At 47.1% G+C, this 25,174-nt stretch overlaps 1 protein-coding gene and 1 long non-coding RNA gene across 5 annotated transcripts in view; one reads left to right on the top strand and one right to left on the bottom strand.

Annotated features, from left to right (window-relative positions):
* Window positions 1-1,232, top strand: part of LOC114017718 (uncharacterized) — a 44,341-nt gene extending 43,109 nt beyond the window's left edge. The window contains exon 6 of the long non-coding RNA XR_008732043.1: window positions 1,093-1,232. This is a non-coding gene — a long non-coding RNA (uncharacterized LOC114017718). The remainder of the gene's footprint in view (window positions 1-1,092) is intronic.
* Window positions 444-17,528, bottom strand: LOC102049613 (C-C chemokine receptor type 8-like). Of its 4 annotated transcripts, none has more exons than XM_055709162.1 (4): window positions 16,673-17,528; window positions 15,491-15,562; window positions 4,014-4,218; window positions 444-1,771 (listed from the first exon to the last, which is right to left on the bottom strand). In XM_055709162.1, the coding sequence occupies exon 4, from the start codon at window positions 1,762-1,764 to the stop codon at window positions 712-714; it is 1,053 nt and encodes a 350-aa protein (XP_055565137.1). In that variant the 5' UTR covers window positions 1,765-1,771; window positions 4,014-4,218; window positions 15,491-15,562; window positions 16,673-17,528; the 3' UTR covers window positions 444-711. The 4 variants fall into 4 exon arrangements, with proteins under 4 accessions (XP_055565137.1, XP_055565136.1, XP_055565135.1 ...); XM_055709161.1 differs by lacking the exons at window positions 15,491-15,562; window positions 16,673-17,528 and adding exons at window positions 8,080-8,177; window positions 8,445-13,850; XM_055709160.1 differs by lacking the exons at window positions 15,491-15,562; window positions 16,673-17,528 and adding an exon at window positions 8,080-13,850.
* Window positions 17,529-25,174: the final 7,646 nt, after the last annotated feature.

Genomic DNA, 25,174 nt, shown 5'->3' with positions numbered 1-25,174 from the left:
TGATGATGACATATTCAAGTGTATGGGCCTCTACAAGTGACCAGTATAGGGGGCACCTGGAGATGTTGTTCTGCTATTTTTGAAGGCATGCTTTGGGTGGCGGCAGCTCCAGGGACCCCATGGCTGTGCCCCTGGGAATGCCCCACAGCAAAGCAACAGGGCCCTGAGCTGAGGAGCCTCTTTATCCGGGAGCTGAAGCAAAGTGGGAATGGTGACAGTGGCTGAGATTATTCCCTGTTTGCAGTGTGAAGTAATCATGCCTGTCCTCTTTGCAGTGTGAAGTAATAATGCCTGTCCTCTTCCCTGCTTCCTGGAGGGTTGCCCCATGCCTGTCCCAGGGATGTAGTGATTCATGTATGGACAGCTTCCACCAGGGAGAGCATATCTGGGGGTGAGGTGTAAGCAATGCTTTCATCAAAGGCGAAAATAAGTACTAGAGGAAGCACCCTGGTTGCTGAAATTTATTAAAAGAACTCTAAAACTTAATTAAAAATCATTGTGTGGCAAGCTTCTAAGGTCACCATTTACAAATGCACCAGTGCTCTTTCTCAGGAAACTCATGTTGCTGCTTTCATGTCATAGTTCACAGCTATCCTGAAAGGAGATACAGGTATACTGGTTTTCCCAAGAGGATGCTGCAGGTGGTACCACCTCCAGTGCCATGCCAGACCTTAGGCCAATGACTCACACCAGAAGGCAGGTCAAGTGGGCTTACAGGACCCCTGTGCTGTCAGAGCAGCCAGAGAGCTGGGTGGGCACTGAAAATGACTGACACCTGGCACCTCCGACAGGGCTGGAGAGGACGCGGATGCAGGACTGCAGTAGTCCTTTAAGATGGGCCTTGAATGTCACCCCAGCAAAGGCGTAGATCACGGGGTTCAGGCAGCAGTGGATGAAGGAGATGGTTTCTGTCAGCTGCAGGGCCAGGGCTATCTGGTAGTTTGCCTTGCAGTCATTGATGATGTGCAGGCTCTGCAGAGAGTCTAGGAACAGCGCGATGTGGAAGGGAGTCCAGAAGAGGAAGAAAACGATGACAATTATGAAAATCATTTTGACCACCTTGATCTTGTTCCGATTTTTGCATTTTTGCAGGTTTTTCAGTATCTGGGCATAGCAGCAAATGAGGATGCTAAGGGGAATCAAGAGACCTAAGATATTGGCTGCAAACTGAGAAGCTACCTTCCAGGTGTTGTTGTCTGGGGGGTATGTGGTGACACAGTGGACAGACTGCTCAATTTCCAGCTGCTGGTTGAACATTATGTTGGGTACAGAAGCCAAGCCAGCTACCAGCCACAGGATTAAACTTGTAATTATGCCACGAGAGGCTGTACGTATTCTCATGGCATTGACAACATGGACAATTGCTATATACCTGTCTATGCTCATGAGGGTTATAAAGAAAATACTGCTATAAAACCCTGTATAATAAATGCCAGCCATTGTCTTGCACATAGCATTGCCAAAAACCCACTGGTCTGAAGCATAGTGGGCTTGGAAAGGGAGAGGCACAACAAAGAGGAGATCGGAGGCTGCGAGGTTCAGCAGGCAGATGTCAGTCATCGTTGTCAGCCTTTTCCTGGTCAGGAGAACCCAAAGGACCAAGGAATTTCCCAGAAGACAGAAGACAAACACAAGGCAGTAAAGAATGGGCAGAAAGAGGTACTTAAACCTGCGAAAGCTGTTTCCTTCATTGCATGGAGCAGTGTTTTCATCATATCCGTAGTCATACTCTGTTGTGCCAAGGAACTGGCTTGTGGGATTCATCTGATACCTGTGCAGGAAAAAGCAAGGAATAAATGGCTGGCTGGGCACGGGACTCCCAGGGGTCTTTGCCTCTCTCTGTGCTGGATTGAGCCTGTGGGTCAGCCTCCAGGCAGAGAAGGACTGCAGAATGCAGTCTCAGTCTTACTGGCTGGACAAGAGTAGCTGTACCACCCCGAAAACTTTACCTGCAGCCTGCCAGTCATTCCTATATATGCATAAGTATGAGCACTGGGATTCTCTCAAGTTTCCCTGAAACTACCACAGCGCCAGCAAGTTAGCCCCTCATCATTATAGTGACAGGGAAAAATTCATGCTCTGAATTGTCATAATGGTGCAAAATGGTACAAAACCTACATCTGATCTTAGAATCTGGATTTTCTTGTGCTCCCTGGGGCGGGGAAGCTTTTTGCCTGTAGCGTAAGAGCCCTTATAAAGTGTGTTGACTGAAGAAGCCATCACCCAGCAGCATAGCCACATTTTTAGCTGGGCTGATCCGAGCTAGATGCTGTCATGGAGTGCAGAGGTATGTAAGCTAGCTTTCCATGGGTGAGTGCAGGATTGCATACAGAAAACCTCGGCAGCAGCAAGGAGTTAGCAGGGTTACACAGCAGCATTGCAGTGCTGAGCTCTGGGCTGCTGCTGCAAGGCTGCCACTTACCTCCAGGTTAGCTGGTAACAGCTTGGCTGTGCCTGTTGCTAAAACACAGCAATTTATTGCTCCTGCCTGTTCTGCTGAACTTCAGTTTTCTAGTTTAGAGAAACCCAAAACAATCTAGGGTGTTTCCCTTCTGTCATTTCGGAATGAATTTCAGAATCGCTTTGAAGACAGCTTTAAAATAGTCTGACCTGCTCTCCAAAGGTGAGTCAGTGCTTTAGCCACCTCTTTTTTTAATCCGATATTACCTCATGGCCCCTGTAAAAGGGGTTCTGGTTTGCAGAATTAAGTGTTCACATTTTAAGAAGTAATGGTTCTTTCAAAAAACACTATTTCAAAGGAGTTTGCCTTGTTGCTGCCCTAACATCTGCATGATCATTATGCACTGCACTTATGTTATGCTTGCTTACAGGCTGGTCACATCTTGAAAAGAGCTTCAAAGGCACAGGGTTTCCAGGAGTTAAGAATCATTTGTAGTAATCATTGCTATTAAGCTGTAGCAATAATATGAATCACGGTGATCAATTCATTAAAAGTAAAGGACATGCTCCCCTGAGTTAAAAATTGCTGCTTGGGTATATGAAAAGAAAGACAACAGTGAAAATTTTCACATTGGCGAGGAAAGAATAAAAATTCACCCCTTCTTGCCTGTCTGTGCCACCTTGTGCAGAGGAACAGGAGGATCCGTATGTGCAGCACAGGGGGGTGCTAGAGTCAGTGTTTGTTCTCCACTGCAGGTGTGGGTGCTGCTCATGGCTCACTGATCTGCCTCAGCTTTTCTTGAGGCACCAGGACTGTTTCTTGGTCAAAGTCAATTGGCACATGCAATGCGGAGAAACCTGTTACAAATACAGCACTCAACCCCAAGGAGTTCCTTGTTCAGAAATAAGTAATGAGAGAAAAGCAGTGCTGCAATCTACATTGATGGCGTAATACTTTCTTATATTGAGTTTTCAGCTGTAGGTCAGACACCTGCGTTATTAATTTCAACTTTGTTTTCATGCATAAACCCCTAAATTTCAAGATGCTGAGTCGCTACATAATGGCTGTTCATGCAGTAACAGATATGGGCAGAAAATATTTCATACTAATGCTTTTGATGTGTGACCCCAACACACTGAGTGTAAGCATGGCAGCAATGGCTTGCTTTTCTTAATTGCCTGTCAGGGGCCCCATAAAAGCAGTCCATAGATTCAACAATCAAAAGTAAACAATTTTCAAAAAATACTCAATACTGAGTCATAGACATATAGATACGTAAATATGTAGATAGATACAGATACATAGATACAGATTTATAGATATGATGAATCTGATTTTGGCAAAATTCAGAAGTGTTTTTCCTAGGCTGAACAGAGACTGGTGATGCTCCACTTCAGACTGCCTTTACACCTTTATAACTTCGACGGGTTCTGACCAGGGCCCAGCATTTTCCATTTCTCTCCACATCAATTGGCAAAACAGCCAAACTAAAAAAGCAGTTTTCCAGAAGCTATCAAATGAGAGACAACTGCTGCAGGTCCCTTTCCTCTGGTTGCCAAAGTTAGCCTATTGCTTTCAAGAGCAGCACATTAAATGTAAATGGACTCTTTACCTTTGACAGCAAGAAGCCTCTACTCTCTCAGTTGGCCTCAGTCTCCTCCTCCTTCTTCTGCGTTCTTGTCCTGTGTCTCGTTCTTGGGAGTTTCCAAGTTTACTCCTTCACTTGTGGAGATGGCTGAGATTTGGTGATACGCAGGTGTCAAATGGGCATCTGCCAGTTACAGAATAGGTTTTGAGGCAAACAGAAAATTTTGTAGCTGCAGTAAACAGGAAAAAGAAGTGAGAGGGCTTACAAACACATTCTGTGAAACAAAAACCAAACACTGCTCTTTTTGAAGATGGTAAAGGTAGCACATGGACAGGTGTTCTTTTAATGTGTTTACTAACCCCCCCTTCTTCACAGCCACCCCAGATTTAAGTGAAAAATTTAAAAGTTCAGATGTCTACATCACAGAAAACACCCTAATAAATTTGCAACTTTTTACAGCAGCTGACATATAATTTCTGAGTTGCATTATATTAGATTTTCATTTCCTTCAGCTGATATCAACTTGTATACTGCAGTCTAGTTATGTCCCTCCCTATTAAGTAATGTATTAACTTTCTGAGCAAAATAAGGACTCACACCTACTGATACCTCTTTACAATCATTTTTTAAGCAGCTTTTATTCAAGTGGAGATATTTCAGGATTTCTTTGCTACTTTGGGTTTTTTTAAAGTCTATTTTAGTGCATTTAGGGTACACGGTCAAGGAAAAAAATTGAAACAAGAATAGGCTTGAATTTTTTTATCTTATTCAATAGTTTTAAATTATTTTTGTCTTGTGTAATACTGTAAACTGTGATGCTTTATAAGTCAGCCAAATTATATGCTTTTCATTCATTACTCTCAACAAGCACCGTTCCTGTTTTATAGGAGCACAGAGAATACAAGGGATTTGTCCAAGAGCCCCAAATAAATGTGTGGCATGTGGATCTAAAGCATGACTGTTATTAAAATTACAGCCCTGTTCTTTGGTAGCAGCTATCAGCTCCAATTTGAAGTAGCTTTCGAGCTTGGTGGCTGTTGCCTAAATGGATGGTGAAAGACAGTCCCAAGGAAGAGAAGAGCTAAATACTTCAGATAGACAAAAAAAAAAAAAGTGAGATAATGGGCTGGGGAAAAGAAGTAACCTAGTGAAAGACCTGGCACTAGTGTAGTAGCACAGTCAGAAACAAAAGACCTGTCCCTTGAGGTATTTAAAATGCTACCAAGACCTGTCCCTTGAGGTATTTAAAACGCTACCAATGACCACAGCATCACCCTGCTTCTAAATACTCGGTCTTATTACATAAGAGACACCAGCTCCTCTTTTTTTGGTTGGGGTGTTTTTTTCAGAATTAACTTTTGAACATTTTTGTAATAGAACTTTATTTTATTCTGTCTATATATATTAATTATCTCATTAGTATGTCAATAGTACATCCTGTTACAGACATACAGTACCACATAATGTAACTCCATTCTATTATTTTTTTTCATTTAGAAGTCAATAAGGTCAACTTTCATTATTTCTTCTTATGAACAAAACATCAATCTATTAAAGATTCCTGCTTTTCCATTGGATGCTTTTTGCATTAGTTTGTCTGATAAGTTATTAACACATATAACAAAAATTTAAACAATAGTTTGACATGAAACCTGTAAAATAATGAAACAGATCTGCATTTTAAAACATTTATACATACTATAAAATTAAAAAAAATCTTATATTTTTTCTTATTTTCTGTTACACATTCTGATTTTGCAAGAAGATTTCCGTTCATTAATTTAATTTTTTTTTTAATTGAGAAATTTCCAGCTGGTTGGGTTTTTTTTCCAGCAGAATTCCAGCCACAATTCTGCACACCCAGGCAAAGTGAGGCATGAAGCTGGAAGGATGTGACAGGGAAACATCAGAGGAAGTGCTGTTGTGTGAAAAGCTGGAGCAAGCAAGAAGATGCAGAGGATCTTAAAGGCAAGGAAAAGAGCTTGAATTCAAGTGAAAAAAAGATAAGATACAAGTAAGCAGGCTTGACAACTGCTGTGGTTGGAAGACAGCTGGCTGCTGTACTTTAGGAAGACCAGAGAGGACTGCACTTTGGATATGGGTAACAGCCTGGTAATAAGGAGAGGGAGGAAAAAACTGTGGTGGTATCAGTGTTTTGGAAGGAAACAGCAGAATTACAGTCTCTGATGTAACGTTTCCAGGAGCAGCTTTGCTGTGGCTTGAGAAGTGATATACACATTCAAGTCCCTAGATCTGCCTGTCTTTCAGAAAGGTTTACGCGCCTGCACCACTTTCGGGGTAGTCGGTGTTCCTGACACATAGCTGTCACCTGAGCTTTTCTCAACAGAGGAAGAAAATTCATTAAAGGCAAGAAAGGATGTGATTTATTGAAGGCAGTGAAAGGAAGGGAGCAAACGGGTTTAGGAGATGACAAATATGGCTTTGGAAAGGTGCTGCCCCTGGGTGTATGTGGGTGTGACAGGAGGGGAGGCCCACAGCACAGGGGTGGATTGTAGGAACTATTGCCTGAAAGAGCAATAATTACAATGAGGAAACCTAATGGAAGATGCCTGGACTAGGGGACAGGGAAGAACTGGAGGCAGCTTTTATTCTTTTCTCCATGCGGATCCCTAGTTGCTCTCCTACAGGTAATTGGAGGAGAGCATGGGCAGTCAGAGCACTGCTGGGCTGGAGTGCGATAGAAGTAACCACTGGTGTGTTCACAGATGTGGGGTGATGGAAGCTCTAGGTATGCTAAATTTCCATTGAAAGCTCAGAGGAAGATATCTGGCAGGAGGAGGACGGGCGATATGCATTCTGGATTTTCTCCACCACCAGCTATGATCCAGGCTGTGGTGACCTGTATCCTTCCTGACACTTTTTCAGTCTGTGAGTAGCATTCACCTTGTCCTGAGTTACACAAGGGCCGTGCAGGCAAACAGGGATTTTCTACTGAGCCAACAAACAGCACTTTGAAGTTCATGTGAGGAAGATAACAAAGTAGAAAATGTGGTAAACCAGCAAGAGGTGGTAAAAAAATGAACACAGAAGTTAAAGGTCACCAGCACTCAGAAGTGCTGAAGTGGAAGGAGGTGCAGAGGGGCTGTGAGGTGGCAGGAGCAGTGCAAGAGAGCTGGGCTCAGCCTGGTAAAGCAAAGTCATGGAAGGGATACTTTTGCCACATACAGACAATGCAGTGAGGAAATGGCCAGGGGAAAGGGAGGATTGTCTCACCTTACAGAAAGCACAGGCATATGAAAACAATATTTACAGGTTGTCCCTTGGGCTGAAGGGAGCTTGCCAGTGTGGCACTGAGGCTGTGGAGCACCCTTCCTGCAGGAGGAGAGCAAGCCAGCGGGTATAAAGTGGTCCTTGGTTAAGTGTACAAAGGGGACACCTGATCCAGGAGCTCTCGTAGCTGGGGACAGGACGGCAGGCACGGGGCACTCTCTCCCAGGGCCTCAGTGGTGCTCCCAAGGTGCTGGGTGGGAGCCAGGGGGCAGGGAGGTCTCAGATCTGTTTGCTAAGAACCCATCCAGAATCCACCCTAGAGCTCCCTTCAGCAGCCCTGGCTGCTACCTTGCAGTGTCCCTGTGGTTGAGTTTTAGCTGGACACTGATACCAGGGCTAGTTGTGTCTCTCCAAACTCTTGCAAACTTTCCTGTGAGAAAGAAATGCCTTACAGCAAAACAGAAGCAATTGATTTGGTATCTCCAGTGCTCCAGCCTATGGCCAATTTGGAATTGGGTGCAGGAGCTGTGCCACACGCCACACTATGCACCCAGTCAGGGCTGTGGGCGGCAGGAGAGAAGAGCCATGTGGCATCACCACCTTGGTAAAAATGCCGGTGCACAGGCACCTCAGTCACCACTCAGGTTAAAAAACACAGGGAAAATGTCACTGTCGGAGGAGCCTTCTGGTTTGTCTTTTATGTTTTGATGGTGCTTGTTAGGGTCAGCCTGCAGTGGCCACAGTGGCCCCAGGCAGCTGGTGGGTGCAGGGGAGTCTCCACAAAACTCTGCACTATGCCATTCATTCACACTTCCCCTTTAGCTGCTGCCATCGCTACCACAGTGGTTCTTGTATTTACCTTTGAAGTTAGTTTCTGCTTTTATCTTCTGTCAGTAAAATTGCTTCAGTGGGGAAGAAACACATGCAACACTTCGTATAGCTGAAGACACTGTCAGCCTAAAAGTGACCAGCACATCAGAGTAACGCAGACTTCTACTCCCCTGAACTCCTTGAAGCCCCAAGGTCAGGGGAGTGATACTCCACTGAAGCCCCATGTTAAACGGAAAGGCTGTGGCAAATGCCACAACCAAAACGAATCTTGCTGTGAGGGAAACAACATGGCCACATCTGCAGCTTCTACAGCTAGACATATTCACTTGCACCGAAGAACCACCCATGCATGCTAGCTCAGCCTCTGACATTAGTCACAGAGGGTTTTCTTACCCCATGCCACCACTGCAGCTCCTCAGCCTGGGGGCGAGGGCCAGCTTAGCTGCTGCAAAACTGCCTGCTCTTGTAGAAACCTCTCCTTCCTCCTACAGATGGTTTAGATGAATTGAGTTTGAACACAGAAAGGAAACTGTGGCTGCAACAGAAGACACCACCAGCAACTTGCTTCAGCCTCAGGAGCACCAGCTGTGAGCCCTAGTATGGCCCTGGCTGTTTGGTAAGGTGGATGGGAGGCACCTTTCTGACAGCACAGGCTCCAATGTTGGTGCAGCAGCCATTAGGAAAAGACGGGGTGGGGGGGGAAAGCAGAGTAAAATACCCTACCTGGCAGAGTATTTCCCAAGAAAAGACAAAGTATTTCTTGGATCTGCTCGCTATCATAGCAGCTGGCTGGAAAGTGGAGGACAAGTTTGCCTCGATGCCATGCCCTGCTTCCACCCATCTCAAAGCAATGGTAAACAACTGAGTCAGGTGCTCTTATCTGAGAAGAGCACTTTCCTCTGCCTTTGCCCAACAGCAAAATAAGAGCAGCTTCTTCATCAAGAAGAGGCCTTTCCCTTCCAAATCAGCTCTCACTTCACATTTCAGAGGGCTTACTTCAGCAGAGGAAACAGAACTGGGATTAACTGCAGTAGGGAGTACGCAATCTTCAGACAGGCTGGATTGCTCAGATAAAATGGCTTGTAAAATACCAGCAGTCGTCACTGTTGATGGGAAGAACAATGATGACAGCTTGGCTTTGCAGGAGAAGGTAGAGGCAGGAGGTCACAGTGAGCATGGCCTCTGCAGCATGGGAGCAGTGTGTCAGGTAGCACTTTGATGAACCTCCCACCCTGAATTCCTCCTGGCCATCTCTGTCTCAGCAGCCCTCTCCCAAATGCCTCTGCTTCCTGCATGGACCAGAAGGTCTCTTCCCTGGCTGTAGTACCCTCAGCGAATCCCTTGCACCCCTCTCCCAAAGGGCAGGAGGGATGGGTAAGGGGGACACCGAGACCTGGGTGCCCAGGGCTGGCAGTCACCTGGGGGATACAAGAGGAAACCCCACATAGGAGCTATCTTTTGAGAAATCCTTGCCTGTTTCAGTTAATGCCACAATGCTCGGCTCTATCAACATCAGCTGTCAACACACCGTCTTAGTAGGACCACATCAATCAAAACTGTTTAATCAGACCATTGCCAGTGTAGAGGTACAAATGTGCCATATGGCAGAATGGTTCATTTCCTTTTCTTAACGGGGATAACATATTTGTATGCCTGTGTACAAAGAGGTGGGTGAGATTTTGTAAGCAGGTGATATTTTGAGTAATCTGGGTTTTTTGTCATCAAAAAAGTATATTTAGATTGACTAAAATATCTCTGAAAGTGCCAAATTGTTTGGGGAGGATTTCCCCCCTCCAAATTAGAGAAAAAGAAATGAAGTCACAATACTTTATTCTGAAAAGTTCCAGACAAGACGTGGCCATTTTTCATTTTTAAATGTGTCATTTTCAAATACCGCATTTTTTAACTAAATAACCTCTTCTTCTAACCTTTCTTCCTCAAAAACAGGCAGACTTCATATCTTCAACAAATTTCCAGTAGAATTAGGATGTGTCTGTTTTGCTGATAGCAGACAGATTTTTTTTTTATTTTCTTTTCAGCTTGGTCAAATACTGATACCCTCCACCAAAGTGGACTGGTATTACTGTAACAAAATGTTTGTGTATGTAGACATATACAAATGTGCATCCAAAAGACCTATTTGGTGTTTCTCTGTCTCTCCTGCAGCAGATGCTCAATGCGGAAAAAAATGCTGAGAGCTAGAGAGTCCTCCAAAAACTGTTGCTGAGTTTGTACAGTAGAAGCAGCTGGAGGTGCTTGGTGAGGCCTGGATCAGCTCACTCCACTCCATGCTCTGCTGTTCGCAGCTGGCACCAAAGCCACACAGATTATGGCTTTGACAGCTGTGGCCTTGCACAATCGCTTGGTCTCACTAAAGCAGAAAAATCAGTGTGTTGCAAAACTCCCAGCACAGTAACTAATTCATAACAATGTCAGCAGTGAGTGGGTTTTTCTCACTCATGTTTTACCACAGGGCACTTGTGGGATAGAAGTAAAAAAATACATCTGGAGTCTTTGAGAACAAGAGTATTTTCCATCTGTCCCTTATCTGATGCTTTTTTCCTCACCCCAAAGCACTTAGGTTTTTAAGTCTTTACTGTCCCACACCTTCAGTCCACCAGTGCATGGGCACCTCTCAGATTGCCATCTGATGTTGCTTTGCCTAAGGGTGGAGAAGAGAGAAAGATGCAAGAGAGAATGAGTTGGAATGGAGAAATCACAGGAAACTGGGCTGGATGGGACACTGGGAGATCATGTAGCCCATCCTCTGTCTTGAAGGCAGCAGCAGTGTCCCACTGTTATTCTTGCCACGCAGTTGTTCAGCCTGCTCCCACAGCCTCTGCATTCCCCTCAGCTTCTCCTTACAAACCATGCCAGTGCTTCTCCAGATTCATTCCTAGTAACTGTGACTTAATCTAAAACTGTTCTGGTATGATTTGAGTAGGTTATTTACATTATCCATGGAGGAACAATTGCTTTCTTCTAGCTGCATTAAAATTTTCTAAGACCATGTTTCCCTTCAATCTTAATAGGCCATGTTCCATCATCTTTTTCCTTTCAGGTCATGTTTTCTAAATTGTTCATCATAACCACTGTTCTCTTTTGGTGGCTGTCCAGTTTTCCTTAATCTTTTTTGCATTGCAGTGCCCAAACCTAGACATACAGCCCCAGCTGTGGCCTTAGCCCTGGCAAAGAAGACTGGAGGAGCCACCTGTCTTGGGGTAGTTGTCTTCTTTTGCAGTCACGCAGCACTGGTGACTCACGCTTCTCTGGTGCTGGATGACGGCCCCCAGATCCTTTTCCCCAGAAGTGCTGCCTTCCCCATCCTGTGTTTGTGGCCTTGGCTGACCCCGCCCATGTGCAGAAGTGGGCGCTTGTCCTTAATGAACCAAAGCCCATCACTCTCAGGCTTTTTAATCTGTCAAGGTCAAGTTGAGCAGCCACCCTGTCCACCAGTACTTTTGTACCCCCTCCCAAGGTCACGGTGTATGTAAAAATAGTAAAAATGTGCACCAGCCCTTTATCCAGAGCAGTAATGTGCACGCTGGCCTGTGCCGGGGCAAAGCACAGCCCTGGCTGCAGGACCCTTCTGGGCAGCAATTCTGTCCAGCCACAACTGCTCAGGAATTTTGACCGTCTGACCACTTGTGCACCCATGTTAAGGTTATTTGATGTGCTCAGAAAGCTTGCTAGCTCCAAGGTATGGGATACCTCCACTATGCCCGGCTTGCCTGATGCTGTAATTGAGGCCGATTTGACACAGCTGCTTCTTGACAAACCTGTACTGGCTCCAATTCTTTATATTCTTGCAGGCTGCTTATTTCTTCTAGTGCTTTCCAGCAACTTAGTTTGACTGGCACAGGATTCCCTCTCTGGTGTAAACTGATGCTTCCCCACCAGATGATCAAAGCTACCTGTGCTGGCTGGCTGCCCAGTACTCACCACCTGAGCTTGGCACTGGCCACAGTGGCTTGGAGCAGAGGGCCACTGGAGCATATGCCCTGCCCCAGTAGTGCCCAGTCCCAGCTGCCCCAGTCTGCAGAGGGGGCAAATTCACCGCCCAGCCAGAGCACAGCTCTGCTCCCAGCGCCCGGCCAGGCGGCGCCAGCTGGAGACCACCAAAAACCCCAGCACACCTTACTGCCAGCACTCAGGGCTCACTGACCCTTCAGGTGTGAAGTCTGTGGGCTGCAGCACAGCAACCAGGCAGGATTGCTCCCACCGCAGCAATGCCACCTAACCCTGCACAGCACTTTTTGCCTCTGTGAATGCAGATGAACCACACGTGGCTGGCGCATGGGCCAGGGCACTGAGCTACTTGGCGAAAAGGCTAGAGTGGTCCCTGGCAGGGTTTGGGCTTGGCCCTGTCCTCACTCTCTGCCCCCTGGGAGCAGTGGCGCATGGTGCAGACTGCCAGACTTACTCCTGGGTGGCAAGCCTGGTGCCTGCCCGTGGCTGGGTGCCAGCAGTACCCCTGTGAGGGCTCACTGCCATGTTGTGTTGGCCACGCCACTTCTGCCTCCTGGCTGGCCTTGGGTCATGCCAGCCTGGGGGCTGTGAGGAACTGGGGTGCTGCAGGGTAGGAAATTCCCTGTGTGGCCGCTGGCACCCATGTCTGCCTTGTGAGCACAGCTCAGCTCTCACCACAGGAGCCTCCCCTGGAAGCAGCTCTGCACACTTGCCAGACTTTAAAAGGAAAAAATATTTTCAGCGTATGAAATCATGCTCTTAAAACAGGGAAGCCTGTGTGGTTTAAGACTGGAATGTGACTCAGGGACCCTGGATTCAAGCCTGCACCCTGCCACTGGCAGCAGGTCCCCTTAGAGTGGTCGTGTGCCTTTAGCAATGCCTCCCCAGGGCAGCTCTCAGCTTGAGACCATCACACAGCAAAATCTGGGCAATGGTCCGGTCCTGATGGTGTTTCCCATCTAGACTGCAGTGGCTGTGATCTCAAAGCAGGCATCTGCACAGAGCTGTCGTGTCTTTCACATCTTCCCTCAGACCTCTACCCTCGCCAGATGTGTGAAGAGAGTCTTTGCTGGGGTAACACACACCTCCTGTGCTGCTGTGGTCTGAGAGAACGTGCAAGGAGAGTTCATCAATGCCACTTATCAATCTTTATCTGAGCCACTGGTAAACAGGAACCTGTTGAACAGCTTTACGCTTTTTCTTGGGTTTTTAGGTTCTTTTGGTCTGGATTTTGTAGCTATTCTTTTTCACCTACTTCATCTCAGGAAACATTTTTCTGCCACCTCTTGCAGGAAATGTGCAAGATACAAAAAGTGTTGAAAACCTCATGGTTAGCTCAACCTGCTGTACGAGAGGTGGTGAGTCAAAGGGCTTGGCAAGGAGGGCAACAAAGGCAACACAATTGCACTGGAAAAAGCTAGAAGCCCATGGGTCAAGCTCACAAGAGTGAAAGTAAGTCTAAAAGAATTTGGCCATGCAGAATAAAGATGCTTACATACTTTTTGTGCTATGATTAGATGTTGCAACTCAGGGGCTTTTCACCGGTATCAGAAGAAGCTTTCAAATGTTTCTGATCAAGACAGCCAGGAGAGCTGCAGCACCAGGCTCTTGGGGAACTCATTTCTCGTTTTCAACCTTAAAGACCCACCAGGGAGCATGCTGTCCATACCAGGCACATCCACCATGCATGCCGCTGCAAACAAGTGCAGCCATGCTGAGGCCACATGCCAGAGCTTGTTGGGGAAGAGGGAAGGCCACTCATGCTCAGCACCTTAGCGTGGACCCAGCAAGTCATCCAGACACATCAGGAGCAAGCAGGACAGTTTGTCCTAGGATGTAGGCGGCAGTGCAGGTACAAAACCTGCAGGGATCAATCAATGCTGACCATCTTTATACTCTCTCCTGATCTCGCGTGGTGCTGCTTACAGGGAGACATGCCAAGGTTTGCCAGCAGTAATACTGGACAGAGTGAAGCCATAGGGAGCTGGGTGGTGGTGGTGGTGTGTGGAGAGCATGGAGGCAGGCATTCCTCCCAACACAGCCTGGGGCTGCAAGCCTGGCTTTGGATGCAGCACGGCAGACCTTGCACTGACAGGAGGGAGTCTGCTTTATGCATCAGCCCTTCTCACCCTCTCTTTGCCTTAGCAGCAAGGAGGATCCCTTAGGCTAGCCAGGGTAAAGCAGCTCGTGCTCCCACCACCTACACTGACCTCTCCTGTGGGCTGGCGATGGACAAGCAGCTCAGTGAAGATAAGAAATACGAGTTCTGAAAAATACCAGATCCGGCAAGAAGTTGGGTTCAAGAAGAGGAGGAATGTCTTTGCGGTATGCAGATGCTTGGGGCAGGTTTTCTTCTCATTACCAAACTGCAGTTTCATGTTTTTCTGGTGTACTGAAAGCACAAGAGGGGCTCCTGTGGTTTTCAAATGAGTGGGACAAAACAGATGAACTTTTGCCACTGCATAGGTAAAATCTGTATTTCCTTTTACAATGCACAGAATTTATTTTGCTGACTCTTTTTTGATACAGTCCAGTAATTCCAAGAACCTTCAAGATTTCATATGTCCCCTTCTTATAAGTTTGTAGGCAGAAGAGTAAAAAGTCAAACGTTTCATTAACTTATTGAAATTACTAGGTGTGAACATGTCTTTCTGACCAGGCCCAAACACAAGACCAGCTTTTATAGACAAGATTAATAGTAATGCGTCCACATTTCTTGGACAGAGCAATGGACATCTGAGAAACCCTGAAGTCAATAGTTGAGCCACAGTGCTTTAGGCAATCTTTGAAAAAAAAGAAAGCTCTTGAAATTAGTCTTAAATAATACTGAATAATCAACAACACAAGATAGCGGCTTGGGTGTTTGTACTTCTTTTACCCAAAATGCTGCTCTGCTTACTTTATCTTTATTCTACCAAATATGTGCAAAACCAGCAATTCAAACTCAGAAAACCCTTCCCAGTGTGAGGTTTCCTTAAGGAAGAGCCCAGAGCATAGGGGGGGGGCAGTCAGCTCTGAGAAACCTTTGCACTTCACTTTGTCAACGATAATTGTCATAAGCTGGGACAAAGAATGCTTGCCGTTCTAATTACTTCGGACTTTTATCAGTAACATAGGTCTGAAGAGGGAACAGAACAACCCTCGTTTATTCTTGCTATGTCTCAGTTCAGTTTTGACAAATTAAAAACAGAAAGTTAAAACAGAAATTCTCTACTGTAATGTAATAAAATAGATCCACTATCCAAGGCAGCAAGGTGAAATCACATCATAAAAAAAGAGATGCAAAGGTTTTCTTTGCCTTTTGAAATGTGAATATGTATTCTGATAAGACATCAAACAGCTGCTGACCACATATACCACAGGTTAACATTCAATGTACTTCCCAGTAAAGCATGCTACTCAATAATGCAAGTCTGTTCCCAGCATGATTTCATTTATGCTTTCAGTGTTAAGCTTTGTAGAAAACACACCTGTTTGCTCCCCCCTTGCACAAGACAAGGAAGTGACTGCATAGGGAAATCACACATTTGTCTCCAGCCTCTCTAGAAAAAAAAAAAGGTCATTAAATCACTTGCTGTGCTAAGAATTTGGGCCTAGGAATCATCTACAAGCCCGACATCCAGAAACATTTTGAATACAAAGTTGGGGTTTAGTGTATCTTAGGTCCAGAATCGTAAACTACAGTCTGAGGGTGCTGGCGGCCAACAAGTTCATGCAAATGGCCTTCAGGTGTTACAGAACCACGTCAGAAGGAGCCTTCTTTCATTTACCACCCTCCGCCAAAATGCTGGTCCTGAGAGGTCTGCCTGCTCTGGCTGTGAATCAGTCTTATGCAAAAAGAAAAGTCACCCAATCTTTCAGTAAACAAAAAGTTTTCAGCAGCATCAGCGAAGCGGCGGTAGGGAGACACGGTGCAGGGCTGAGCTGCAGGCCTGGAGGGAGGAGAGACGGCTGGGCAAGCTGCCCCTGCTCTGACATCCCACTCCTGCTCCACAAGTACACTGAAAGGAGGGGACTCACCTGCGGCGTGAGAGCAGCAGGGAAGGAATTGCCAGCACAGGGAGAAGAAGATCACGCTCTCATAAAAAGCCAACGCTGCTGGCAGTCAGGGATACCAGGGGCTATACATTTGAAAAGGTTTTCAGAGAACTAGCTGGGTCAGAAGCTATCAGCCCTTCGGCCACCACCGAAGTGTGAACACACAAACCTGAGCTGAAAACATCCTCTACGCTGCTCCCTCCCTAGCATGCTTGCTTTTCAAATCCTCTCTCATCTCCGGCACAGGTGCTAGGGACCGGATTACCAAAGGTGAGAAGCAGTCACAGTTGACAGATGCACCAGGTCACTGTCACTCAGAGCCATGGGTGCAAAAATACAGGAATCAACGCGGGGGGGGAAGGAACAACCAACTTTCAACACAGCTTCCGAGACAGTGCAAATGCAGCCGTGGGAGGAGGAGATGTGGAGCAGCAATTAGGCTTCATGGAATCCAAAGAACAATAGGCGAGCACGAGAAGGAAAACAACAGGCTGTCCTAAAGATAAAATACCGCCACCAGTCAGTCCCCTTGTAGTAAAGTGCCAGGGTTTGGGCAAGTTTTTCTCAATGCTGGGTAGGTAAAACAAATTCCCACACGTGTGAGCACTACCTACCTCCCAGCTCGGCTCTGCTTCAGTGTCCTCCTCCTCCTCCGCTGGCAGCACGCGCTTTGGCAGGAGCTGTGCAGGAACCCAGGAGGGAGCAGCTTTCTGTGCTGTGGTGTGGGGCAGCAGCTGTTGGCTCCTGGGGCTGCAGAGATGCACAGATGGCAGGAGCCGGAGGCTGGCGTGGGGACAGCACTGGTTGCCTTTGGGCATTGAGGCTCCCCCACCTCACCAAATAGATATACTTACAGTTAAGTTTTCTGGAAGCAGTGCCTCTGTATGTTTTGATATATGAGGGTTGCTGTCCCCCTGACTACTGCAGCTGTCAGCCAGCTTCTCTGCCTCTAACTGTGAAGTGGGGTCCTACAGTGCCCATGGATTTCACATTACACTGTTAAAATGGGTAAAATGCTCTATGTTGGAGCAATGCCGGAGCGGGAAGCAGAGTGGGTTCCCCAGTTCAGACAACTATCCGTTAGGTGTTTCTTCCCTTTGCACAACCTCTTGCCCTGTGCCCCATCTACCCCCCTGGGGAGTGCTTACATCTCCACCAGAGATGTCCCCCACCGGACCCCACCTCAACGGCCAGTGGACCCCTCCAGCCAGGAGCGATGCACATCTAAGTCTTGGGCTGACGCAGACCTCGGTCCTCCCTGGAAACCAGTACCAACCCCTAGCTTGCCAAAATGCCTGGAGGAAAGGGCCACCACAGGACAGCAGGGACTGCCACGGGATGGCAGGAACCACCATGAGGTGGCAGGGATCACCACAGGGCATCAGGGGCAGCCTTGAGCAGAGGGTAGCCAAGGAGTGTCCAGGTACCCCAAGAAGAGCAGCAGGAGGAGGAATACAGACAGCATGTGCTGATGGCACCTGTTGTGGGGTTCACCAGCCCATGGCAAAACGCCTCTGCTGCTCATGGCCCTCTAGCAAGGGACATCTCTGCAACATGGGGTGACAGTCCAGTGAGTGCAGCCATTCCCCTGCCAGCTGGAAAGAGGGGGCTTTGCATGCATACAGCTGCTTGGCTGCCTCTGTTAGCATGGGTTTAGCAGAGGAATCAAAGGGATCTTAGCTCCTCTTTTCGGTCATCCAGTGCCGCGTGTTAGCCACCGTTTGCAGACAACAGGCAAAGACCTGAGATGAGCAATGAACCTGGGTAAAGAAAGTGAAGCAACAGGAGCACAAGCTCAGGGCACAGTGAGAGGAGATCCAGGGAGGCCATGGGCAGCCAGGACAGGGAGGGATGGGCAGCGCAGCACCAAGAAGGAAACAGAAAGCAGGTGATGAGGATGAATATCTTGCAGTTAGCCTTGGCCACGCTTGAGCTGATCTTTCTTTTTTTGTGCTCTGAGGTTCTCCAGTGCCTCTTCCTCATCTGCTGCACCACACCAACCCAAGGAAGCAAGCTTTGCTGCCAGTGTCACTAGCTAGATATGGAGCTGGTCTTCTGAAACTAGCTAACACTTAACTTTACCTGCTGTAACCCCTGAGCAGGACCTGGCCCCAGAGCATCTGGCTCCCTATTGTGCATGCCTATTTGACTACACGCCCTGGCTTCCACTTTTGGCATCACAGCTGTGTAGCTGCCTTGCTCTGCAGAGCTAGTGGCAGGACTCCTGCACACCTTCTGCTCTGCTGCCAGCTCTTGTCAACTCCTCCTTGCATGCCCTGGAATTGCTACTTTGTGTCCCTCTAGAAAAGAAGAGAAATCTTCCAAAATGCACATGCTTTCTCCCATTGCCCTGTAGCTCTCCAAAACTATGTAGGCAAAGTACTGTGAAGGTCAGACCTGTCCATGAGTGGTGCCTATCAGAGGACAGGGGACCTTGGCCAGGTCATGGTAACCGAGGGTGTAATCAGTCCGGGGATCAAGTCAAACTCCCCCCATCTGCCTTGGCCCAGGGTCTTTGTCTCCCAGCCATGTACCTCACTCTCTGCCACTCATTCTGCAGTGTTACTTTTTGGCACCATTAAGACATGCTATTTTCTCCGAGAAAACCTTGAAAAATATACTGAGGTATCTCAGGAAAAGATGAGTTGAGATATCTTTGCAGGAGCTTTGCCTTTTAGGGTCAGTTTCAGCTCACACCCCATCCAGGATCCAGTCACAGCCACAAAGAATCGCAGGACATGGGGTACTCTGGGTCTGATCCCATTTCCAATGGCTCAAATTAACTGAGGAGGAAGAGGTGGGACGGCCTGGGGAAACTACAGCAAGACTGTGCTGTAGCATTGCTCTTGTGTTGGAGAGTTTTCCAGAGAGCCAACAAAACTCACTTTCTGAGGTTGTGCAAATTAGCTGGATTCAGAGCCAGCACCTGGCTTGACATCCTGACTCCAAAACCCACCCTATTTAAATACCCTGAACGTTCACCATCACATGTTAGACCCTGGCTGTCATCACAGGGCTGTTTGTGTTGTGGCACACAGCGCAACAAGGAGCAGTGGTTACAAAACAGCTCATAGGAAGGAAAGAGCCGAGCTAAGCTTGGAAGGGGAGCACTGGGAAGAAGAAAATGCATTAAGGTCCAGATTGTCCCTGCTCGGATTGCCCCTGCCTAGTTTTATTTTTGTAAAAGTAAAATTAAGAATATCTACTTTTGGTCATCTTGATGGCTCCAATTCCACAGCAGGATGGCAGTTCATCCCTGTGTATTTCTCCTCCTTTTCATCTTTTCCCTTGCAGCTCAGCAGGATAGAGACCCACAGGGTCAAATTTAGCCACATGAGTGCAGCTCCACTGACCACAGCGGGGCTGCTGCACAAAGCACTGGGTGAAATGCTTTAGCAGACTTTCTTTCTGGCCTTACTCCACCTCCCCATCTGTGCTGCAGACAGACCGTTTACACAGACTTGGCTTGATGTGGGCAAGGGGCTCTTGCCGTGGCTGTATTCCCAAGCCAAAGCTGTAGAGCGGAAGCAAAGCAAATTTGGGAACCAGCATGTGGGTGTGCTGCATTTGCCCCAAAGGAGAGGGACTGGCAGCCTCACTGATTAGCTCCTTGTCCTTAATCCACAAGCAGAACTTGTTGCAACCCCAAGAGGTTTTAAAGGGCAGGTGATTCATACCTGAGGTTTCAACTTTGAGACTGTCATTGGGAAACAGTGATTTGCTGAGGTTAGCTTTTATTTTCCAACCTTCTCCAATCCTCAGCGCCTGCCAGCAGAGATTTAGGTGTCTCTTGTGTCCTGTGCTCCCCAACCCCGCAGTTTCAGTCTGGCATGAGACCCTCCATAGGGCCACACTGCTCAACAGTGCATAAGCACCTTCTTCAGACCTGCTCCAAGAGGTCTGGGCAAACTCCCAGACACCACCCAGAGCCTCAGTGTGACCAGCCAGGCTCCCATGACACACCCCCCTTCCCCAAAATACCACCCTATAGGGAGCCATCCTAAAGCAGGGGGGCCAGCTGGATGTGTGAGCTCTGGGTGAAGCTGGCGCTGTCCTGCATTAGCAGCCCTGCATGCACAGCCTCACACATCCCAGAAGGGGCAAGAGAAGAGACCCACTGTAGGCATTGTCCGTATTTCAGCTGAGCATACCCACCTCTGCTGCAGGACACCCTGCCCCATCACCTGGGCAGTCACCAAAAGCCAGAGGCAAGAAAAATCTACTGCCAAAAACTCAGGAAGAAAGATGAAAATGGTGCTCCTCAGTCTGATTACATCCTTACTTTATTTAACTGCCCAGGCAGAAAAAGAGATCAAAAAAAGGATATGTGAAATATGGTTTTGACAACAATCCACTGCTAAAATTACAGCCACACTTTGTCAGGTCCTCGTGGTGTCCCCTAAACAGGGACACAAGTCCACTCTGCCGTCTTTGGCACCTGGCAGGGACAAATAGGGAAACAGTAACATTTCAGCTAAGTGTGATGCTTAGTTTCGTGATGACTTCAGTAAAAGCACAGGAAGCAAACAAAAATGTACCAGTCCCCCGCTCCAGGAACATGCAGTGATGCTTTGACTTAGTTTCTAGAAAAGATTAGTAGGGCATTTTGTCTTCAAGCCAACTTAAAAGCAAGTTTTAGAGAAAACTCTATACAGTTACACCAAATCTGACCTAAAAGTGGCTTACATTAATTTAGCTTGCCTTGATGGGAGGAAGGCATGAAGCTGGTACAGAAATATGTAAATAGATGTAACCAGACCTAAATCAAATTGTGCTTTAACTAGATCAGCTCATAACGACACATTTTGGGTATGGTCAGACAAAGCTTCATAACTTTATTTTGTAACAGTTCAAATTCCTGCCTCCACTCCCCTGTGCTGAAGCAACAAAGTGGGGTGCTCAGTGATGGCTGGCAAAGCTAGGCACTCATTTTAAACCTACACTTATCACCAGTTTAAGCTTTGCCACCTGAGCTTTGCATAGCCATATCAGAGGTGTGAGCACACATTTCATCCCTCCAGGGGATGAAAAACCTGCCCAAGGGCCTGGCACATACGATGCTCCATCCGTTCCCCCCTGACAGTGTGTGAAAGCCCTCAAGAGCCTGCCCAGCTAAACCCCCACCCAGAGACTTTGAACAAGAGCTGCAGAGGCTTCTTGTGGTGCTGTGTTCTTCAAGGTGTGGCTTTAGTCTTGGCTGGCTCTCTGTAGCAGAAGTAAATCTGCTGCCATTTTAGGATTTTTTTCAGGCTTGCTCACTCTCCGCCTCAGCTATGATGGGACTGAGAAGTCTGGTTTTACTAGGAGAGGCCCCTGCTTCCCCAGGCTTAAAGCTTTCTCAGCCCTGAGGTGGAACTATACTCAAAACTTTAACATGTTTTCTCCAAAGCGTTCTTTTGCTGTTGGAGGTAGAAAGATATCAACAAAATAAACCGACACGCAGGAAAACCACTTCTCATCTTGATTAGTCATATTTCATTCGCCAGGTATCAGAAGATCTCTGCACTCAGCTTCAGAGCACTTCAGGAAAACTAGAAGAGTCAAACATGCTGTGTGCTGTGGACACAGGCAGAAGTTTCCCCTTCTTTTTTGTCTGTATTTAAATTTCTGAACATCCTTTATATGTCTTAAGAATGTATATACAAGCCAGGGTGCAAACTTTATTATTTTTCCTCTGTCATTGTTAAAAAAAATGAACATTGCCCTTCCAGCATAAAAGAGCAGAATTATACCCTGTTGCTCAGATGCCTACAGGGACAGTCTTGTAAAATCCTAGATGAAGAATTGAAACAAAATAAACTGAATTTCAAATAGTGTTTTTTCTTCATTACAAATTGAGACCTGAGACTCAGTTTAGTAACCCTAGGCTCACAGAAAAGAAGACTTCATTGGTTCATCTCTCCTCCACTTGAACTCCAGCTGACTATAGCGAGGTTATTAACTTGTTATCTTAGAAGTACCACTGCAGCCAAGGGACTGTCCTTATGTGGTAGATAAAGCCTTAATGCTTGCAGCTCTGACAAAACCCTTTTATCCCTTTTTGCTGGTTTCTGCGTGCTTTCATCACCTGCCTTATTGGGATATGTAAGAACAATCACCATTAGTGTTAATGAGCAACGTGGATACACCTGGATGAAAGCCAAGATGGGGCAAAGTATCACGGTGTCTTTGAGAAAGGGATCATTGAAACCTAAGTATCCTGTTATCACATGAGGTGGTTTTTATGAGGCAAAGTGTGATAGTGGCTGTTGGTGGGGGAGCTGTGATGGAAGAACATGCTATCTTCTTATCTAAAATTCAAGCAAAAACATAACACCTTTGTCCACCAGAGCTGGCCAGTTGGCACCTCTCATTTGAGACTCCTCTTTGGAAACACTGTGAGCAAGGTGCTTTGGGAAGAGCTTTAGGCAGTGATTCGGTCTTCCTCCCACCTGGGGGGCAAGCTGGGGACCAGGGCAGTGAGACATGAGGACGCATGGCCTGGGCAATGGAGCAAGGGTGCCTTGCATCTCCCATGGGACCAGGGTGGTCTTCGCCTGCTCAGAGAAGGGTGCTCTGCTCTGGAGGGGCGTGAGGGTCTGGCCTGGGCAGGCGGAGGTGATGGGGCAGTGCCCGGGCTGAGTCAGCAGTGCCTGCCACTGCCCAGCTGCAGGCGTGCCCTGGTCTGCCCCATGCACGGCTGAGTCATTTCCAACAGCCTTTGGGAAGGGGAGGGTGTCAAAAAAACCAAGGGAAAATGTTATGAAAAGTTGACACGTGAGGTTTCAAGGTTCTAAATGCAAGGCTTGCCTTTCTTTGTGTTCTGCCCTTGCGGTTTTAAAGCAAAATTATGTTTGCACTTCAAAAAATGAGAAAAACATCAGGTGATTAGAGTGCCCTTCTGCCTTCCCCCATGGTCCCAAACAGATGCGTGTTTTTGTTACTTTTTCACTAAGAACAAACCCCAAATGTTTTCATACGAAATGTACCTGAAAATACCCTGTTGCTGGCAAGGTTTTAGCCTAGCCTCACAAACTGAACCATAAATTACCCACGCAGATGCAGCTAGCGCTTAGAGCTTCTCATGCACTTTCCAGAAGAGACTCGGCTGCCTGGGGAAGACCACAGGTCCCAAAAACATCCCTGCCAGGTGGTTTGAAGGGAGCAGGGAAGAGGGGGTGACGCAGCAGCAAGACTGCCAGTCCCAGGCTGGTGTGATGGAGCTTCAGACTGGATGGGGGACCAAGACTGCCTTATCCACACTGATGAACAACACGCCGCCAGCACCCCAGTACCCAGCAAACAGCACAAGGGTCCCAGACACGCCTACAGCCACACGCAAGACCTGATCAAATCTGACTTCCCAGCAGCTCTGCTTATCTGCAGCTGGTGTAGACGTGGATGTATGTGCCTGCTGAAGAGCAGATGCTCAGCTAAGCCTCCCTTTGGAAGAGAGCTATGGCTGTCTGGGTCTCTCGCAAGGGATTTCTTGGGCTGCTTGGGGGCAAGCAGGGGTTACCCCTGTTCGAGCGTGCCATCTATTGCTAACTTGCACCACTGCACCCAGCCTGCACCCTTCTCCCTTCTGCCGCGCCAGCGCAGGCAAGAGGCGTGCGAAGCTCTTGTCAAACCATCTGGTCCTATTGCAAAAAAACAGATGAATCTCTTGGCTCACAAGCCTTTTCATTTTCTACAGCTCTATTTAGAGATCTGAAAAAAATCAATAAAATCTGTAAATATGCAGAAAAACTTCCTTAAACAGGGGCACACCTCACATCCCCAAGCTGGATGGAAAAGGGCAGCGCTGCTGTTGAAGGGCATGGGCAGGGTGGGTTGTCACCGATCAGGACAGCTATCAAAGCAGCCACCCCAATAACCCTTCTGGATCTTAGGGTGTCTCCCACAACATGCATGCGGTCTAAGGAACGGCATTATACCTGAAGCGCAGGGAAGCACAGTGCTACTGGCTCTGTCACTTTGTATTTTTCAGATTGATAAATATTGCTAATTCTATGGACAATTCTTTTTACCTTTTTTATGGGTTTTTTTTCATCATTCATTTCCACAGAATTACTTTCGACTTGTATACAATTTAAGTGACTCATCTCTCCTATTTTTTTTCCCTAGCAGAAAGACAGCAGAATATAAACATGATAAAAAAGAACAGTTTGCCAGCTGCCCTATAGGAATCAGGAGGGCTCTATCAAAGTCAGAAAGAATGCTGGCCACCTGCTTCAGCTGAAAAGCCCCAGGTAACTGCCTCCTAATGAAGGAGCTGCCCCAAATTCCTCCAAAAGCTGCAGTTAGTGACTGTCACGATCCATCCCTACTAATTTATTCCCTTTAGTCAAGGCTCAGCTTTGTATCCTGGCCAATGCTTTCTACAGGCTGAGAAAAGCCTTTATCAGCCAGACCTTACCTGCAGCAATAGGACAAAAGACATTGTTTGCTAGAACAAAAGACATTGGTGGAAAAAGAGACATGGTAGATGGAGAGCTGAGTTGTTTGGTATCTCAGTCATAGAAAAGAACTTGAAAGTGAAGGACTTGCTGATGCTCACCTACAAGCAGACAAGCTCTCCAAGCATCTTGGTTTTTCATTCTGTGTCAGCTGGTCTTTAAAACCTCATTCGACAAACCTCACTTTGCCCACATCAACCACCTAGTGCTACTGCCAGTTTTACACACCATGGGCAGCAGCAGCTTGTGGTAGGGCTTGGCAGAAATTGGATTTTTCAGCGCTGTGGGAAATTCTGAAGTGAGAAATTCCAAAGTAAAGAAGAATCAGTTTTATTTCAGGAAAAGAAGCATTAGTTCGTGACAGAAAGGAAGAAAACCTAGAAATTGCTCTGAAACAGTGCAGGTTTTAATTCTGGCTTCAAGCTGTAGCGTGCACTTCCAGTGAGCTCTGGCATCCAGCGCTGAACAGGGGGCTTGGCAGTGCAGGATGCTGATCCCCGTTAGGGCAGAGTTACACAAGAAATGAAACAAGGCTCAGGAGCCGTTCATAAATTCTGCTTGCTTCATTTCACACGGATGCGACGACATGGTGGTTTGGCTACGTCTTCTGAGAAAGGGAGACTGCCGAAGAGCCCCAGGCCCAAGTGCTTCACACTGCACACGTCCTTCATGCTTGGC

Source organism: Falco cherrug, chromosome 4 (genome assembly GCF_023634085.1).
Source record: "Falco cherrug isolate bFalChe1 chromosome 4, bFalChe1.pri, whole genome shotgun sequence".
In the NCBI taxonomy this organism is placed as follows: Eukaryota; Metazoa; Chordata; class Aves; order Falconiformes; family Falconidae; genus Falco; species Falco cherrug.
Note: the sequence above shows the minus strand (reverse complement) of the source record. Positions and strands in the feature narration are given on the sequence as shown.